An 18,340-nucleotide genomic window follows, 5' to 3' on the forward strand; every position below is an offset into this window, starting at 1 on the left:
GCGGCCCCGGGCCGCGGCGGCCGCCGCCCCGATGAGCGGATGAGGAGCGGGCGCGGCGGCCGGCGGTGCCTGGGCGGGGAGCCGGGTGCGTGCGCCATGAACCCCGAGTTGGCGATGGAGCCGCTGGGCAGCCTGCACGGGGCGGCGGGGCACGAGCCGGAGCTGATGGGCAGCCCCAGCCCGCACCACGGCGGACGCGGCGCGGGGCCGCTCCGGGTACCGCCCCCGCCGCCGCCGCCGCCGCCGCCGCCGCCGCCGCCGCCGCACCAGGAGCTGCCCCCCGCCGCCCGGCCCGCCATGGTGCCCAGCATGGCCTCGCTGCTGGACGGCGCCGCCGAGTACCGGCCCGAGCTGTCCATCCCGCTGCACCACGCCATGAGCGTGCCCTGCGAGGCCTCGCCGCCCGGCATGGGCATGAGCGGCACCTACACCACGCTGACGCCGCTCCAGCCCCTGCCGCCCATCTCCGCCGTCTCCGACAAGTTCCACCACCCGCACGCCCACCCGCACGCCCACCACCACCACCACCACCACCAGCGCCTGCCGAGCGGCGCCGGCGGCGGCTTCGCGCTGATGCGGGACGAGCGCGGGCTGCCGGCCGTGAACAGCCTGTACGGGCCCTACAAGGAGGTGCCGGCCGTGGGGCAGAGCCTCTCGCCGCTGGGCAACGGGCTGGGCCCGCTGCCGGGCGCCCAGCAGGGCCTGCACGGCTACGGCCCGCCGGGCCCCGACAAGATGCTGAGCCCCAACTTCGAGGCGCACGCGGCGATGCTGGCGCGGGGGGAGCAGCCGCTGCCCCGCGGGCTCGGGACGCCCCCGGCCATGCTGCCGCCGCTGAACGGCGCGCACCACCCCGCGCCCCCCGGCCCGCCGCCCCCGCACGGCCCCGCGCTGCCCCCCGGCCGCGACCGCCCGCCCCCCGCCAACGGCCCGCAGGGCAGCGGCGCGGGGCAGCTGGAGGAGATCAACACCAAGGAGGTGGCACAAAGGATCACGGCCGAGCTGAAGCGCTACAGCATCCCCCAGGCCATCTTCGCCCAGCGGGTGCTGTGCCGCTCCCAGGGGACCCTCTCGGACTTGCTGCGGAACCCCAAGCCTTGGAGTAAACTCAAGTCCGGCCGGGAGACGTTCCGCAGGATGTGGAAGTGGCTGCAGGAGCCGGAGTTCCAGAGGATGTCGGCCCTGCGGCTCGCAGGTAGGTGCGGGCAGCGGAGCGCGACCCTCCCAGCCCAGCGCCGCCCGGACGGCCCCGCAGCGCCGGCCCCGGGCCGGCCGCGTCCCCGCTCCGCCGTGACCCCGGGGCTGTGCGGGCCCGGCCGGTCCCCCCTCCCGCAGCGCCGGCCCCGTGCAGCCCGGCCCGGGCCGGCGGAGCCGTGCGGGGCTGGGGGCCGCCGAAGGGACAGCTCCGCTGCCGGCGCCGGGGCCGGCGCTGCTCTCCAGGGCCCGGTGCTGAAGGTGCGCTCTCCGCCGGCATCCCTCCTGCCGCTCCCAGCGCCGCGGGGCAGGCCGGGCGGGGGACCCGCGTCCCGGGGCAGGCGGGGCTGCGAGCAGGGGGGCCGGCCCCGCGTACGCCCCGCGCACCCCGCACACACATCCCGCACCTCCCGCAGCCCGGCCCGGCCGCATTGTCCGCGGCGGCCGCGCGGGCTCCCCCTGGCGCGGGCACGGGGAGGCGCAGCCCCCATTGTTCTGCGGGGGCCGGGGGGGGCGGCGGGCAGGGACCCCCGGGACTGACCCCCGGGACCGACCCCCGGGACTGACCCCCCGGTAGCGCCCGCCCGGGGCAGAGCGGGGGAGGCGCGGGGAGCGCTGTCCCCTCAGCGCGGTGGGTGCCCGGGGGCGGCCGCCGCTCGCCCCCCGGTCGGCAGTTCCCCGCCGGGAACCGTGGATGTGGATGTACAGACGCGGGGGACAGAGCGCAGCGCGGGGAGGGCGCCGGGCCGGGGCTCTGCTCCGGCAGAGACGAAACGCGGGGCTGTTTGTGCCGCCGAGCCCGTCCTTCTTTCATCCCGAGCGGATCGATCCCCGCGCGTTCGCGCTCCCCCGTGGGCGGGTGGCTGAGGGGACACGGGGGTCTCTGCAGCGGGGGAGCGGGCGCAGGGAGCCCCCGCACGCGGGGCAGCAGGGGCGGGATGCGGCGGAGCTGGGGGACGAGGAGCCAGGAAGGATGGATGGCCGAAATCCCCGCCCGACCCCTCGCCCGGAGCGCTGCGGGTCAAACACCCGCGGCCTGGGGTGGCCAGAAGCCCCTCGGAGGGTGCTCGGGCTTTGCCCTGCTCCCGTCGGGAGAGGGATGCGGATCCCTCCTCGGCTCCAAGGAGGGATCTGCAGTCCCCGGGGGGGCGGCTGTGACGGGAGCGTCAGGGGGACGGAAGGGGTTTGGGGTTTTTCGGCGGGCACGCGGCGGTGTCGCCTCCGCAAACAAACGCGCATCCAGAGGGAAATCGATGCGGATAATGTTTGGAAGATTAAAAGAGCATTAATGTTGGCAACGGGAGCATCAGCGCGTGGACCCAGTTTTCATTGATCTGGAACCTGAGCCGGCTCGTTTCCAGTAACGCTGCTGGTGCTTTTCCTTCCCAGCACCGGGCCCGGGGGGGGGTTCCCCTTCAGAGAGGGCAGAAAATCAGGAATCGCAGCCACACGCGGAGTTTTGTGCCTGTATCATTCTGGATCTCCCCTTTCCCAGTCCCCCCGAATGCCTTTGCATCCAGGAGCAAAGTCTGCAGAGAGCTCGGGCGCTGAGTGGGCACGGATTCCCCGCGGAGTGGGAAAGACCTTTGCAAATTACCTTTCCCTTCAGGAAATCGATTATTTTAATTTCCTTTTATTACCACGTGTGAATAAGCGGCTCCGTTGCCTCGGCGCTTCCTTTACTCGCTTGCTTAAATCCCTCTGAGCACGGGGAAAAAGCCTGAAGTGTTTCAGACTTTTGAAAAACAAAACAAAAAAAACCCCTCACCAGCTCTTTGCCCCGTCACTTCCGGAAATTTTTTCCCAAATGGGACTAAAATCTGCTGTCCTGGGAGGGAAATCCCCCTCTCCCTGTGGGAGGTGGAGCAGAGGGGTGTGCTTAGCATTTCTTCTTATTACAGAAGATCACGTTGTTTATCCTATTCTGTTCTGATCTAATTTAATCTCGTTATTTCTGCGCTCGGGGGTCTTTTTAAGACTCCCTCGCCGGGGGTTTCTGGGCGGGAACAGGCGGTTCCGCGCGGCTCTGGAGCTCCGGGGGGCTCCCGTTTTGGGGTCCTGCTGCGGCTGCAGGCGGGGGAAAGGGTCGAGTGTCCCCCCGGGGCAGGGACGGGGGGCTTTGGGGGGGCGAAACAAATGTTCGGACCCGCCCGGGGGGGGGAACGGCGGCACCGTCAGCACCACGGAGAGCGCAGGAGAGGGATGGAGGGACGGAGGGATGGAGGGCAGGGAGGAGGAGGTGCTGCGGACAGTGGGCCGCCCGTCCTCTCCGCCTCTTTGTGCCTCACCGACACTCCGTGCCCTGCGTTTTCAGGCTCTGCGTCTGGAGCTACGGCTAAAAATTAAGTCCCAGCAACGTCTGTATCAAGCCTGTTATCTATCCATACATATATCTCTATAGACAAAAGTATTTCTTAGTGCTGGACTAAATATACAGGTACCTAAAGGTTCTTTGAAAGGTGCTTAGTGGCTTGAAATATGGGTGCTCCCTTTGGCTATAGATTAGTGGTTGTGTCTGAGCAATCCATGCAGTAAATTGCGGTGCCGGGTGATTAATTAGATTTCCCACGTAGCGACTTTCCCAAAATAATATCCTGGCCCAGCTTTTTTTTTTTTTTTTTTTTTTGGGTTCCACATCGTTTCTGGAAGCGTTTCTGCCCTGCAGAGATTCGAATCCTGTTTTTGTGCAGCGAGCAGGCTTTACCAGTGTCTCGATCATTTGATAAAGTTAAATCTGAGCGCATTTGTCATTAAATGCACTTCTGTATTTTTTCCCTCTCCTTTGTTAAACAAAACCCAGTGAACTGATCACCATGTCTTACTCATTCTGAAGCTGTTCTTCACTATTTCCTTAAAAGATTTTTTTTTTTCCCCCCCAGCATCTTGTTTTTTCCTGTATCTCTGGCCTGTCACCACTCGAACTGAAATATCCCAAACTCAAACATCCCCCTGCGGATGAAAACCTCCGCCTTTCATTGGTGGAGAGGAATGCACAAAGGGAGAAGCATTTTTGCCCAAAGGATTATTTCCCAGTGGCTGGTGCTGGTTCTTCCCTGGCTCTTCGGAGGGGCGTTTTGGCTCAGCGCTGTGGCCCCAGCTGCTCATCCTCGGCGCTCCTCCCCGGTGTTATCCACAAAATCTTGTCCTGGATGTTCCTGCCGTGTGCCAGCTGCGAGGGGCTGTCCCTTCCCTCCCAATTAGACGTGGCTGGGGGATGAGAAGCTTCCTGCAGGCACCTGTTCCAAGGCTGCGAGCGCTAAAGGCAGCAGAGCCCTCTCATCAGAGCAGCTCCCCCGTCGCTGCCTTCAGAGTGAACCCGGGCTCTGCAGGGCCACAGAGGATGGAGCTCAGAGGCAAAGCAGGGCTGCAAAGCACTGCAGACATCACTGCTCCTGACGGGAATCTCCGGGGATGGGGATTTCCCAGCCTAGCCAGGCTCTTCCAGGGCTTACAGGTACAAAAAAAAATCCTTAATGGCTCGCCTTAATCTCACTTTTTGTCTTTTAAATCCTTTGCTTCTCATCTTATCCCCACTAGACACAGCAAAAAGGAAGGCTCCCCTCCTTCTGCAGGCAGGCTGTTTGTATTTAAGGCTCCCATCTTGTCTCCTGCCTTCCCTGGAAAAAGCCCATCCTACTCGGGCGATGAATATGCAGGGAAAGCTTATTCAGATAATACAGCTCTTTTTTCCAAGCTAAAAGATTTTGTATCCAGCTCTATCAATCTTGCAGGCTTTTGCATAAAAGGCTTCTCTGATTTATAGAGGGCTTTTGCAGGCAGAAATCATACCAAATAGACTAATCTCAAATGGGTTGGGTGATAAGATCAGCCAGACAAGTCGCTGATGGCAGATAGAAATGCAATCAAAAAAAGACATTGGAGTGTTTTGGGGTTGTTTGGGGGTTTTTGAGCTATAAAATCCAACTGCTCCATTGTGAAAGAAGGGACTCAAACCACTGGTAAACGCTGCACAAAGGAATTATTAGACAAGCCCACAGAGGCTGGCAGGTTCCCAAAACACAAATTGTCTCCGAGCCCAAAATATCTCTCGGTGAGAGGGAACATATTTATGAGCAGCGGTGATTTTCCAGCAGTTCTCATCCCCCCATAATGGGCACCGGGGCAGGGCCCTGTGCCCAGGCATTAAGCTTTGGCAAGGAGCAGGAAATCTTCCTCCTGGAGCTTCCACACACCTGCTTCTCCCTGTGCCCACCCCGACAATGTGATTATTTGCATCTTCATTCCGATTGTTCCTTGTTCCATAATGATTTTGTACACAGTGGAGTACTTAACCTAATTTGTATTGATCCCAATCACTCTCGTTCGTGCATACTTAATTCAGAGAGGTAATCAAATCGATTTCTGAGGCCCAGTTTTTAAGAGATTGTAGCAACAGGGATGTACAGGGGGGGTTGCTTTAAGTGAATCACGGCCAAAGAAAAACATTTCAAATCCTTGGGAAACGTTTGGATGGTCATTTCATTGTGCTCAGTATTACCAGAGTAATTACATTTCCCTCCCATCGAGTTCTCTCCGAAATGGGATTGAGGAGCAGCTTTATTTCCATCAGGCAGATAACTGGGTTTAAGTGACTCGGCACCCCCGTGGAACCACAAACGGGGGATCAATAGTCACAGCTTATCCTCAGGAGCCGTGGGGAGAGGACTTACTGCTGGATTAAGGGAATATTGGTCTCGGCTTGGCTCCTGCTTAACACCTGCTCTTTCCAAGTCACTTTTGCCAGCGGAGTAAAAACATCCCAAACCAGAAAGTCCCGGGAGCTGTTTTGTTGCCGTGTCCAGTATCCCGGCCCCGCGAGTGGCTCCTCTTCTCCCTGCCTCGTTCCCGGGGCTCCTAGGTATTTTTCAGGATTTCTGGCTGTTTGGAATGCATGGGGCTGGCTAAGTTCCTCTCTTCTGGGGAAGAAAATGGAAAATCAGAGTTCTGGTGGCAGAAAATCAGGGAATGAACTATGAGTGGGAATAGTCACAGTCACGGCTGCCGGTCCTGGCCGGTTGTCCATTTTCTCCCCTAGAATACGTTCGGTTTTAACCGCAGCCAATAAATCAAATCGTGCTCTCTTCCCTTCCCTCCACCCTTAAAACCTTCCTCTTTCTTCCCGGAAAACCTCCTGATTTTATGAGAGTGCTCCCCCCGTTTTTCTCTGCCCAGGCTCAGCGTTCGCCTTCGTGGGGCCTTTTCGAGAGCAAACTCAACAGTTCAAGGCAAGTATTTACTGAATGCATCGAAAAGCACATCCCTCTGCATTATTTATGACCAGATACCAATAACTGTAAAACGCAGAGGATCTCTGGACATAAATTAGTGATGGTAGGAAACACTCCACTCGTCCCAGTGTCCCGGAACCTTTTAGAAGCTGCAGCAAAGATGCTGGTGCTGGGGACATCCCCACGTGGATTCTGGACACGTGGCAAAGGAAATCCAGCCTCAAATCTGCTTTTGCAGCTCAGACAGGCAGCAGGACGTTAGAGGGGCAGTCAGAGAGCCCACATTCCTGCCTCCTGATGCCTTTGGGCTGATGAGCTCTGGAGACCTGACTCTGGCCACTGGGACACCTGCACCGTGTCCAGGCAGGAGCATCCCTGCTGCTCCCTGTTCCCACAGCTCCCAGTCGGAGTCCCTGTGCCCCTGTGCCTGCCCAGCTCCGGCCTGACTTTGGGTTAATTACAGACATTTCCACTGTCTGAGTCCTACCTCTGGGCCAGGTTCATCTCACATTCCAGACCTGCAGAATTATTTAACAGGGCTGCTTCGAGCCCGCCCACTTATCAATTCTCCGGGCCTGTTTTGTGCCGGCGCGTTCCCCGCCCGTGTCAACATATGGATTTTCTCCCCGTGCCCGGCGCAGACGGCCCTGGCAGGGCTATTTTTAAGTGTGTGTGGTATTGCTTTCAGCACTGGCTGTTCTCTCTCTGCTAATAAATACAGGGAGCTATTAATACGGAGGTTTTAGGAGCCATTAGCGGCGCTCGGCGCGGCCACGGGCCGGCACTGCCGCCCTGCCTGACCCGAGCTCTCGCCAGGCTTCACCCCTGGGGGATACCCCGGGAAGGGGGACAGGAGATGGGAGCAGTGCCCCGGGGGGTGGTGACACTGCGGAAGTCAGGTTGGAGGGGAAGGACCAAGGGGAGGTGGTGCCAGAGCCCCACCCTGGAAGGCTGAGCCGGGCCGTGGCAGTTTGTGCTGGCAGACAGGGTTTTGCCCTTGGTGGTCACCCAAAGCTTTGACCAGGGTTTGCTCTGGGGTGTTTAAAGGGATAAAACTCACGTGCAAGTGTTATTCCTGGCTGTTGGGAGGTTTTTGGGATGGGAGTGTGAATGCAGCCCCCTGGATTTCCCCGGGAGCCCTCAGATCCCCCGTGCCGGAGCGGTGCCGGCTCAGCCGGTGTCACACCCACCGGGTGGGTCTGTGGGCCCCACCCTGACACTTTCTCTCTGTCTCTGCCCACCCCTCCCCAGCCTGCAAACGCAAAGAGCAAGAGCCCAACAAAGAGCGGAACAGCTCCCAGAAGAAATCCCGCCTGGTGTTCACGGACCTGCAGCGCCGAACGCTCTTCGCCATCTTCAAGGAGAACAAGCGCCCCTCCAAGGAAATGCAGATCACCATCTCCCAGCAGCTGGGCCTGGAGCTCACCACCGTCAGCAACTTCTTCATGAACGCCCGCCGGCGCAGCCTGGAGAAGTGGCAGGACGACCTGAGCTCCGGGGGCTCCTCCTCGGCCCCCGGCAGCTGCCCCAAGGCCTGAGGGGCACGGCCGGCGCGGCGCGGCCGGCACGGCGCGGCAGAGAGAGCGGCTTGGCTTCCCGCAGGGCCCTCCACCGGTGACTTCTAAAGCACAATCCTCCCACGACCACCCCAGCCCAGCTGGCCCCGAGGGCGTCCCTACGGCTCCCCGTCGGTCCCAGCAGGCGCCGGTTCCACGTCCACCTCCCCCTGGACAACGCAAAGCTCAGGACAGGCGAGGCAGGTCTGAAACGCGGGGGAGCCGTTCCCGAGGCGAGTTTCTCCTGAGCCCGGACCTCCCCGGCCGGCGGGAGCTCCCGATCCGGTGCCTGCCGTGTGCTGGCCACACCGCCCCGCGAGAACGGAGCACAAAGCCCGGCACTAAAGAACCCCAGACCCCGGTTTTAAACTCAGGCGTGGTTTTCATTGAGCTTTTTTAAAGGAGAAAAAGAAAGATCGAATGTTAAGTTTTCCTTCGTTTCCTTAGCTTTAACTCAATCAGCTTGTTCTTGGATCAGAGCAATTCAGTTCCCTCGAGCTCAGAGTATCAAGCACAAAGCCGTAGCTACAGCCCTGGGCTCCCCGGGGCCGTGCCAGCTGCGGCCTGGCATCCCGGGAACGCCGCGGAGACCGCAGGAGCCCCAAGCACAGCTGGCAGTTCCTCCCAAGGTCTGTGTTTGTACCTCAGGCACACTCAGGAGGTCGATGGAACTGCTACAGTACGCGGAGCGAACACAACATTTCCAAAGATCTGGATTTCCTTAGGTCATTCTTACACCCTTTTTGGTCTCCCGGAATCTGGTTTCTCCTCGGCAACGTCCTCGTTACCGAAACCTTTTTAGCGTTCCAGGCATTTCTGTTCATTTTTTCCCGTGTTTTATGGTACTTTCAAGCAGGTAAAAAACCCCCAGAAACGAGCCCTCCGGATGCCACCGACCGTTTCAGACGTGCCGCATCGACCCCCCACCGCGTCCCCCCGTTCCCTTTCCCCGCCCGCCGCCCGAGCCGGCGGGAACACAGCACACCAAAGAGACAGGATTTCTGCAAGCCAAAGATGTTTCTAACCCGCCATTTCTCCTCGCCATGGCTGGTGTGGGTGGTCGGGCGGCGCCGGGGAGGCCCCCCGAGCTCCGAGCCCTCTCTCGGCCGCGGCCGCCCCGTGAGCGGTGACCGAGCGCGGCCGCGGCTCTTTAAAGAGACACTTGAGACTTTTTTTATGTGCTACTTAATCGAAACCAAAGAAACGTTTTTTCTGCACCTACTTCTTCTGCAACAAACTGTTCCATTGAAAGATAAAATAAAAACTTAAAAAAACAAAACAAAAAAAACAAAAAAACAACAACAAGAAGGAAGCGCGTCAGGAAGCAAACGAGTCCCACACTGTGTTTTACAGACATCTCGGACGTTTTCGGAAGCAGATCTCAAAGAAAGGGTTGACCAAGAATGAGAACAAAGCAAAGCCAGTACAATTGCTGCTTCATTTGACAACTCCAGTCATCCTAAAGTTGAAGATTGTCTTTAATTTGTGCCTATGCAGTTTTTTCAAAAAGAACAAGGAACAGAGCAACCAAAACCTCAACAGCTACAATACCAAAGATGAGGATTCTCACGACTTGTGTTTCAGTTTGTTTTCTCCTCTTGCACGACTAATGCACACAACCCCACTGGTCTCTGGACAGGTAACACTTCTGAGTCTTTGTGCAACCCCAAGGGTGGGTTTATTTGTTTCCCCTGTCTCTGCCCCCCACGGCAGCTCTCCGAGAGCTGCACGGACTCCGAGCGCAAGATGTTGGGATACTGGTACGTCCCCTCCCTCCAGGAAAAACCTGTGGGGTGGGGGTGACCTGTGTGTCGGTCTCCTGTGAACAGCCCCCCTCCTGCACGTGACAGCAGCCGAGAACCCTCCACCCTTCCACGAGGGTTCATTCCCACCCAGGTGTCCGTCCAACCAGCCCCTCCCCGTGCATTCTGAACACAGCACTGCCCTCACGGGAGGTGCCTCACGCTGGCAGTGTCCCCCCACAGTCTGCAGCGGTGCCAGGTGTCCGTCCCTTCCCTCCTGCCCCCGTAACCGTGGCAGGGGGAGGGATGCCAATCCCAGTGCCCGTTTCCCACCTTCCCTTCCTGCAGCTGCAAGGCAGGGAACGAGCCCAAGTCACCCTCTGAGCGTGTGCTGGACACTTCAGCCGAGGGACACCTCCCCTGGGGGCTTTTTATTCCTGCCCAGAGTTCCTCCCAACACCCTAACAAAGGAAATCTGGGTCAGTTACAAAACTATTTACAAATTTCTTCTGCGATTATTTACAAATTCCTCCTCGGTGCAGTCACCAGCTGTGACAGTGTTTGTTTAGGGCTGGGTAACAAACAACACCACCAGGCTTCTCTGGGCTGGGCAACAATCACAGGCCATTTTCATCCACAAATCCGGCTGCATTTTTTATCCCTGCCCCTCTCGTGGCCCCTCCTGTGACACCTCCCATCTCACTGCCCCCCTCGTGGCTTTTATGTAGCAGCTCCCTCAGAGGAGGAGCGTTGGAACCCCGGACTGTGGGGGGAGATCCCCGTGTGGGCGAGCAGAGTCCGTGCCCTATTCTGCCCTAATCCCAACTCCAGCAGACAAATCCCGATTCTGTGCCCTATATTTATGACTCTATAGAGCTGTGTAATGTAACTTGTTGCTTTATTTCTTCTGCCACAAAAAGACTGGTGTGCACAGAGAGTATCCCAGCATCTCCCGGACCGGGAACTTGGAGTTACAAGCGTGGGCACGGCCGAGATGAATTCAACTTTCAAGAAACCTTGGATATCGCTTTAGTTGCCCCCGCAGGAACAAGGAATGTGCTCGATGAACTTCGGTCGAATAGCTTTATTCTGGATCTCTCTGACCTACAGCTGAATCCAAAGACCTGAGAAGGACCCAACCAGCAAACCTCGCTCATCCCTGCCCGAGGGAAGGGGGATCCCAGCCCTGCAGGAGGGAAGGGGGGTCTCCCCTCCCCAAGGAAGACACGGTAACAACACAAACTGGCTTTGGACACAGCCAGTGCTTTTCTTGCTTGTCACAATTCCCGAGTATTTTTAAGACGCGGGGAAACTTTCTACGTGGCCTCCTTTGTATTTATTAAGGGGAATTTTTATTGGTTAGATTTTTTTAAAAAGGCAAAGCTTAAAATGGTTTTATTTTTATTTTTTTTTTCCAGACACCTGTGGGTTTTGACCCGATATAGTACCTATCAATAATGTAATTTATTTAATTTAGTCTTAGGGCAGGTCCTGAGATCTCTGTTCAGTCTGAATCCCGTTGAGTTGCATCTGAGCTTTTCAGTTCAGTGGGAGCTTTGCCTGAGTGCAGACTGCAGGGTCAGGCTCCCATGTTAGCTATTTGCAACTATTTAATTCCCTCATTTATGAACTCATTTGGGATTAATTCTGCTTATTTATCCATCTGACTGTCGTAGCGCATCAGAGATGCGAAGCCTGTCAGTAAATCCACTGAAGAGTTGGTGTTGCTCCCTAGAGCAGCCAGGTTCTGCTGGACAGGGAAAAACAACTCATTCCATGAAGCAGGAGTCCAGTTTTAATTCCCTCTTCTCATTAATTTTACTTGTTTAAGCATCAAAGTTTAAGTTATTTAAGTTAATCCGATTGGAAAGGGCGACGTACCTTTATTATGGCACATAACTAATTTATTTAACTTATTCATTTAACTTATTCATCACCGCCCCAGGATGCCCCTGTAGAGCTTTTTATTTTTTGATTTAGAATTACCTCTGAAGCACTACAGCTGATCTCCTGTAAGAGCAGCAGAGCGAACTTGGAGGACAAGCAATGAATACTCAAACCTGAAACTGTGTGTTCGGAAAAAAACAGTTAAAAAAAACAAAAAAAAAAAAAAAAAAAAAGACACCGGGATACTTTGCCTGAACTTTGTGGCTTCTTAAAGCTTAAGCTGGGGGTAAAATAATCCATGCCAAGCAAAAAGAGAGGAACCCTTAAACTAGCTGCTTCCAAGAATGAACTTCTGTGTGTGGAAAAAAAAAAGAGAAAAAGGAAAAAAAAAAAAAAAAAGGAAAAAAGAAAAAAAAAAAAACCCACAGAAAAAAACCTTTGTATTTCTAGTGAGAACCAAAGAGGCTACCTCACTGACTTTTCCATTTGTAATTTTAATCGTGTTGATGATACCAAAGATACCAAAGATTTCTTTCTCTGTGCGGTCTGCATCCTGCTTGTGCTCTCTGACAGCTCCCCCTCCGCTCTCCCCTGCCCTCAGCAACGTTCAGCTGAGCCCAGACTCCCAAAGAAACGCTTCCCTGGCAGCTGCCAGTTCTGGTGATGCCCTTTTCTGTGTTCCCTCTGCCTTCCTGCCAGCCCAGGCGTTCAGAGATGTGGAGCTGTGCCCACGCCAGGTTGTGCTGCCCTGGGGGTGAATCCAGGCTGTGCCCCTCAGACATTCCCTGGGGAAAGGCTCTGCAGGTGCCCCCGAGCCATTGGGGGGGGCATTTGCAGCAGCAATTAGCATCACTAATTATTATTAGCATCACTAATTATTATTTTCCTGCTTGAGCAGAGCCCACGGGCTGCTCTGGGGGCACCGTGCCCTCCACGAGGACCTGGCCCAGCGGGCTCCGCAGAGCCAGGGGCTGCTCCCTCCTCCTCCTCCTCGCCTCTGCTTGTTGTTTACAACTGCAGTTTTCACATAAAAATCAATTAATTACTTTTCTCGAGCTAGCACTGAGGCGAGGCTACATTAAGCTCCATTAGCCTCACGTTCCTGAGTGATTATTTCCAAGCCGGTCGGGGAATTAGCGGTGCCCTTTGGCACCGGTTTGTGCCACGGAACCAACACCCCCCTGGGCTCTGCTCGCTCTCCCCACCGCTCTGTGCCCCTGGGCTTCCCCCCAGAGCCCAGCCCGGGCTGCAGGGCCTTTCCCTAAGGGCTGTGCCTGAGCCATGCCCTTGGATTACGCTCCGCTTGAATGAAGCACTGCCTTTTATTTTGGGGCTTCTTTTGGGCTTTAGGTCTGCGTTGGAAGCGGTGGGACGGGACAAGTGTGCTTTTCTCTCTCTCTCTCTCCCTCCCTCCCCGTGTCCCTTCAACACAAAGCTATAATAATTCTCAGGATGCCTTCGGGGCGGGGGGAGCCGCTGTTCCCGGTGCCCTCGGACACAGCCCGTCCCCAGGGCTGGTCCCGCGGCCCCCGCCAGGCTCAGCCCCGCTCGCAGAGCGACGTTACCACGGGACGAGTGCCTTGCTTGAACCAAAGCAACCGCGTGGTTTTGCCAGTCTAGAAACCTCTCCGTGCTCTTTTTTTTTTGCTTTTTTATTCTTCTTCCTGTGAATACCTCAGCTTAACTGGGCCGCCGGCTCGTACCTGGTGGGCTTTGTACTGTGGTGCTTTGCAACGCAGCCCTGCAAAGAACAGACTCCTGAAGATACCAAAGGCTCTCCTCCTCCTCCTCCTCCCTCTCCCCAACCTCTCTCTCTCTCTCTCTCTCTCCACGGTTCCAAAGCTTTATTACAACCCGGGCACGTTGGCAAGGCAGACCGTGCAACCCCTCACCGAGTTTTCTCAGATATACCTCATAGAGAGTAGCTGTTTAGAGTAACGTTATTAGAGCGTATACGTAAGAAATTATTCGCCGTTTCTTTTTCGGTAACTGTGATTTAACAAAAAAAAAAAGAAAAAAAAATAAGAGAGAAGAAAAAAGCTTTATACGTTTTAGGTTGTGCTTTTGTACTTAGACGGAGAAGGTGCGCTTAAAAATGTACGTCGAGTCTTTCTTCCCCTTGGGTTTTTCTTTTGTTATTATGGATCGGGGGGGGGGAAAGTTGCAGAATGAGCCCAAAGTTTACAGTTTCATATTTTGCTGAAGAAACAATCTGTGTTCATTTGCTCTGTCGGGGGAGGGAGGGAGGGAGGGGGGGGGGGAAATAAAAAAAAGGAAAAAAAAGAAAAAAGAGGCAAAAAAAAAAAAAAAAAAAAAAAAGGATTATTTTCTACATTTGTGCTACTTGGTCTGAAGAGCTGATTGTCCTGTGTGACGGTGTAGTATTATAATTATGATTATAATTAGCAACTGCCAATCAGCGCTCCCATGTTTATGCATGAGGCAAACCCTTAGCAGTGTGATGCATCGTGGTTCTTAATGGCAACTTCTTCCTTTGGGTTTGGGACGAGCTCTTTCTGTTGGTGGTATTTATTTCTGCATGGAGCCTGTTACAGTCGTGGCGCAGTTGTGTTTGCATTGGCACTGGGAGAACAGCCCCGTGTGGGGGTCAGTACTGCTCAGGCCTGCTGGAGGGGGCAGCCCCTCACTCAGCCCCTCTGCCCCGGGGTCAGAGGTGTTTGCTAAGGTGCTTTACACCCCTTTGATTTGTCCCCGTGTCACATTCAGGCTCGAGCCCAGTTTCCAGCTGGGCTGTGTTTTCCCTCCGGGTCCAGCTCCCGGGTCACCCTGGCCATAAAGCCAACCCAACTGCCCCCTACTCTTCACTCTGTGTGGAAGAGGTGGCCCGGGAAGGGGGAGAGCCACAGCCTTCTGAGGAGGCATCTGAGTCCGTCAGTGGAGTGTTTATATCGTCTGTCATTAAGGGTACTTTAGAGATGTGCTTTCATTAGTGCAAAGAGACATTTTTTTCTTTGGCCTTACTCGGTAGGTTGTGGTGATTAATGAAAGCTGTGTAATATAGTCGGGGTTATTTTCCTTCCCTTCTTTCTCTGCCAAAGACAGTCACGGCTACAGGAACTTTGAACAGGGGGGGGTTTTTGTCAGACAGTTGATGATTGTACGAGCGGTTCATCCTCCCGAAATCTTCCCGCAATAAGGATCCCCGCACTCCTCACCGCCAGGAAAAACCCACACCTGCATTTCTCAGTCCAAAGGCAACAAGGGGTATGTGAGGCCGTGGCGGCTGCCGGTCGCCAGGGCACCTGGATTATGAAATTTGAGGTCTATTTTATTATGTCATTTTATGTCCTTTTTTAACTTCGTGGAAGGTGATACGTTGAACTGAGTGTCAGCTGAGTTTTTCAGACGAATAAAAGTAGCTAAAAGAGTGAATGTTATTTTATCATTAAAGGGTTTTTACTCACTGATTTGTGCCAATAGATGTCCTTTATCTCAATGACAAGTATTACATTGCTTTCAAAGTTTTATTTATAGCTATTGATGTAAAACCCACACACACATATTATTTGCCAAAGTTCAATAAAGGAGGAAAACAACACTTTTGCTTCCTTGTGCCATCAGAAGTTCCTGTTTTTTTCCAGGGTTTTTTTTTCCACCACGGCCCAATCCCACACCATGGGGTGAGGTGGAGCCAAGCCTGGGCTCGGGCTGCTACTGCTCTCAGGGGTATGGAGGGGTGAGGAGAGCTGAGCACAGGACCCAGTGTAGGGCCACGTCCCAAAAATGCTGCCTGGGGTGGAGGGCCTGGCCAAGTGAGCAAAAAGTACTTGGAAAAAGATCTGATGTCAAAGGAGAAATCCCTTCATTCATTCACCCCAGCTCTGGGCAAGTCCGGTTTGTTTTGTCTCCTGCACTGATGTCATCGTAAGCAGATCAAAAGCAAAACAAAACGCACAAGGAAAAGCACTTTCCTGTGCTTCTCCTAAAAAAAACAAACATGCAACCGATCCTTTCCTCCCCCAGCTCTCCCCAGCTCCATCCCTCTGCCCACGCGGAGCCAGGGGCAGGGGCAGCACGGGCAGGACCCCAGACCCCCCCAGACCCCATGTCCCACCCCCAGGGCAGCACTGCACGGTACATTATCTGGGATCTACCCTTGGCACCGAAGTTTAACCTTGGGGTTAATAAACTCCCCGAAAAATTTGTTTTCACGCCCGTTCTCTCCGCGCCCCTCTCTCGCACCCAGCCAGGTTCTGCCATTAATTAAATTTACGCTGCTTCATTTCACTTTGCTGAGGGGCCAGGGGTGCAGATCAAGGCAGAGCTGCCTCCTCAGCACTTTGTGGCACAGAGCCCAGGCCGTGGCTCTTCCAGGCTCCTTTCCTTCACCCTCTGCCCGGGCTGTGGAGGAGGCTCCCGTGGAACAGGAGGGCCCTGAGCTCCCCGTGCCCTCCAGCTCCAGGCACCCCCGGGGCCGAGCCCCCTTCCTAGGCAGGGCTCCAGCCTCCTCCAGGGCAGGGAGAGGAGCACGTGAGCCACCGGGAAGGGGAAAATCACTGTCACACCAGAGAGAGAAAAGCAGTGACACCGAGACTAATGCAGCCGCGGCGGGTCATTTCCATTTCACTGGCGGGATCGTTCCCCCGGGAATGCATTTTCCAGGCACTTAGCAGTGGGCACAGCTGGGAGAAGGAAAGGGGACCATTTCATTAAGCTGCCAAAAAGCTGACGGATGATCTGGGTGGGTGGCAGGGTTGCAGCTGGGCTGGGATGCTGCACCAGCATCAGCTTGTCCCAGTGCCAGGCACTGGGGGCCAGGGCTGACTCTGTACCCAGGGGGAAGGGATCAACTTCCCTGTCCCCGCTGGAGCTCACTTCAGTGAACTCCCCTCAACTCACTACCAGGCATCACGCAATTATTCCAGGCTAAAACGCGTTAAAACCCCTCCGATTGGTCACCGGCGACAAAAAACAAACCAGCAAAGCAGCACTCCCATCACAGGGATGCAGGGACACCCCGGGGCAGCCAGGCCGGATGGTGTCCCTGCCTCACGGAGCAGGGGGTGCTCCCCAAAACCTTCACCCGCATTGCAGGGCAGAGCAGCCCAGCCCTAAGGAGCAGATGCCTCCTCCTCCTCCTCCTCATCATCATCATCCTCGGGCAGTGCCGGCAACGGCAGTGCATCCGTCAGGATGAACTTGACAGTAATGATGTGCCGGGAGGGACCCGCAGGGAGCACGGCGCGGGTCCCTCCTGACTGCAGATGAAGTGCCGGCAGCTTTCCTGAGCCCAGCGCTCCGCAGCGCTCGGAACCCCGCGCGAATTCCCTGGGAACAGAGCCTGGGAGGCAGCCCGCGGGGAAGGCTGCACACCCACAGCGAGGGGGCAGGGTGAGAGAAGGAGGTTTCTTTTGGGGGGAAACAGCGGGAGGTTCTGCAGTATCGCTGAGACGTATTTTCAGCACGCGTGGGATGGAGGCGCTTAAAGAAAACAACCCCTGGGGACGGGCGGCACGGCGGGGTGGGATGGTCGGTAGGGAACAACCACTGTCGATGCCCCCCACACCGAGAACAAGGCAAGGGCAGCTCTGCCCGCACAGCAGAGCCCGCACCCTCCGGGAGCTGCCTTCGGCCTCCGCACAAACCTCCGGCAGCAGCTCCAGGGTCCGGCTCAGAGAGGGATAATGGCAGGAAGCCATAAGATATTAACCCAGCCGATTAAAACAAACAAGACCACTTTGGGTCATGTTACACATCCCTTCCCTCCCCGGCTGACAGCAAAGAAATGCAAGGCAGTAAAAGACAATCGTAGCCCATAATGGCCCAATAACTCCGGGATAAAAGCGCTGGGGGAGTTGGATGTGAGGAGCCGCCCCACCCCCGGAGCCGCTACGAGCATTATCCCTTAAGTGCTCGTTTAAGCTTCCTTGGAAGTGCCGCCTGCCCGCTGGAGAAATGCAATTAGGCCTCGATTGCGGGTGATGTTCACACGTTATGGATCATCCTTAAAAATGACAGCAAAAGAACTCTGGATTCCGCATGACAGCTGCCTCTCCATCCTTCCAGGAGGAAAACCAGCAGCACACCCACCCCGTTCCCACGGACACGGGCAGTGAGGGCAGGGACCTGTGTGCTGCTGGGCCACGGGCAGCATCAGGGGCCAGCCCTGCCAGGGCACCAGGGGGTACAGTCCTTCCCAGAGGGCACAGTCCTTCCAGGAGGGCACAGACCTTCCCAGGGCACAGACCTTCCCAGGGCACAGTCCTTCCCAGAGGGCACAGACCACATCACTAGCAGCAAACGATCTCACACCCCCCCACGAATTCCGAACTCCTTGAGCAGGACCCTCCCTGTGCCCACACGAGGCGTGAGGCGCTTGCACGCCCAGCAATGTCCGCGAGCCCCAGCCCGCCCCGGAGCTGATCCCCCCTCTCCAGCCCTCAGCCGCACGTACCTGCTCTGCAGTTCCAGGCTCCTCCGGATCCCACATCCCGGCTCTGTCTGGGGAGGCGCTGCTGTTCCTGAGGGCTCTGTCCAGGCTCGGTCCTGCTCTGCCCTCAGCTCTGCCCGCCTATTTCAGCCCTCGGCCGCCGGTGAGGGGAGATTTCCCGCGCGTTCCTGAGGGCGCCGGAGCCTCCCACAGGCCGGTGGGAGGGAACGCCGCCCCTCAGCCGTCGGGGAAGAAGGGGCTTTGCCGCGGGCAGGGACAACTCCCACTGTCCCGGGGTGCCCCGGGTGTCCCGACACCTCAGGGGTGAGGAAGGGCTTCCTT

At 56.4% G+C, this 18,340-nt stretch overlaps 1 protein-coding gene and 1 long non-coding RNA gene across 3 annotated transcripts; one reads left to right on the forward strand and one right to left on the reverse strand.

Moving 5' to 3' along the window:
• ONECUT2 (one cut homeobox 2) lies at window positions 1–11,981 on the forward strand. 2 transcript variants are annotated; one of them, XR_003542825.2, is made up of 3 exons: window positions 1–1,195; window positions 7,674–9,617; window positions 10,641–11,981. XR_003542825.2 is itself a non-coding variant. In XM_027732542.2 (2 exons), exons 1-2 carry the CDS (start codon window positions 40–42, stop codon window positions 7,958–7,960), a joined length of 1,443 nt encoding a protein of 480 aa, XP_027588343.1. In that variant the 5' UTR covers window positions 1–39; the 3' UTR covers window positions 7,961–11,981. The 2 variants fall into 2 exon arrangements, 1 of the variants encoding a protein (XP_027588343.1); XM_027732542.2 differs by having other exon boundaries at window positions 7,674–11,981.
• LOC120324699 lies at window positions 5,277–18,340 on the reverse strand. The gene is made up of 3 exons (XR_005566200.1): window positions 18,023–18,340; window positions 7,751–7,888; window positions 5,277–6,110 (listed from the first exon to the last, which is right to left on the reverse strand). It is a non-coding gene; the product is annotated as an uncharacterized LOC120324699 (long non-coding RNA).

The sequence above is a fragment of the Pipra filicauda genome, unplaced genomic scaffold (assembly GCF_003945595.2).
Source record: "Pipra filicauda isolate LSUMZ 115617 unplaced genomic scaffold, ASM394559v2 scaffold661_size620017_pilon, whole genome shotgun sequence".
Taxonomy (NCBI): domain Eukaryota; kingdom Metazoa; phylum Chordata; class Aves; order Passeriformes; family Pipridae; genus Pipra; species Pipra filicauda.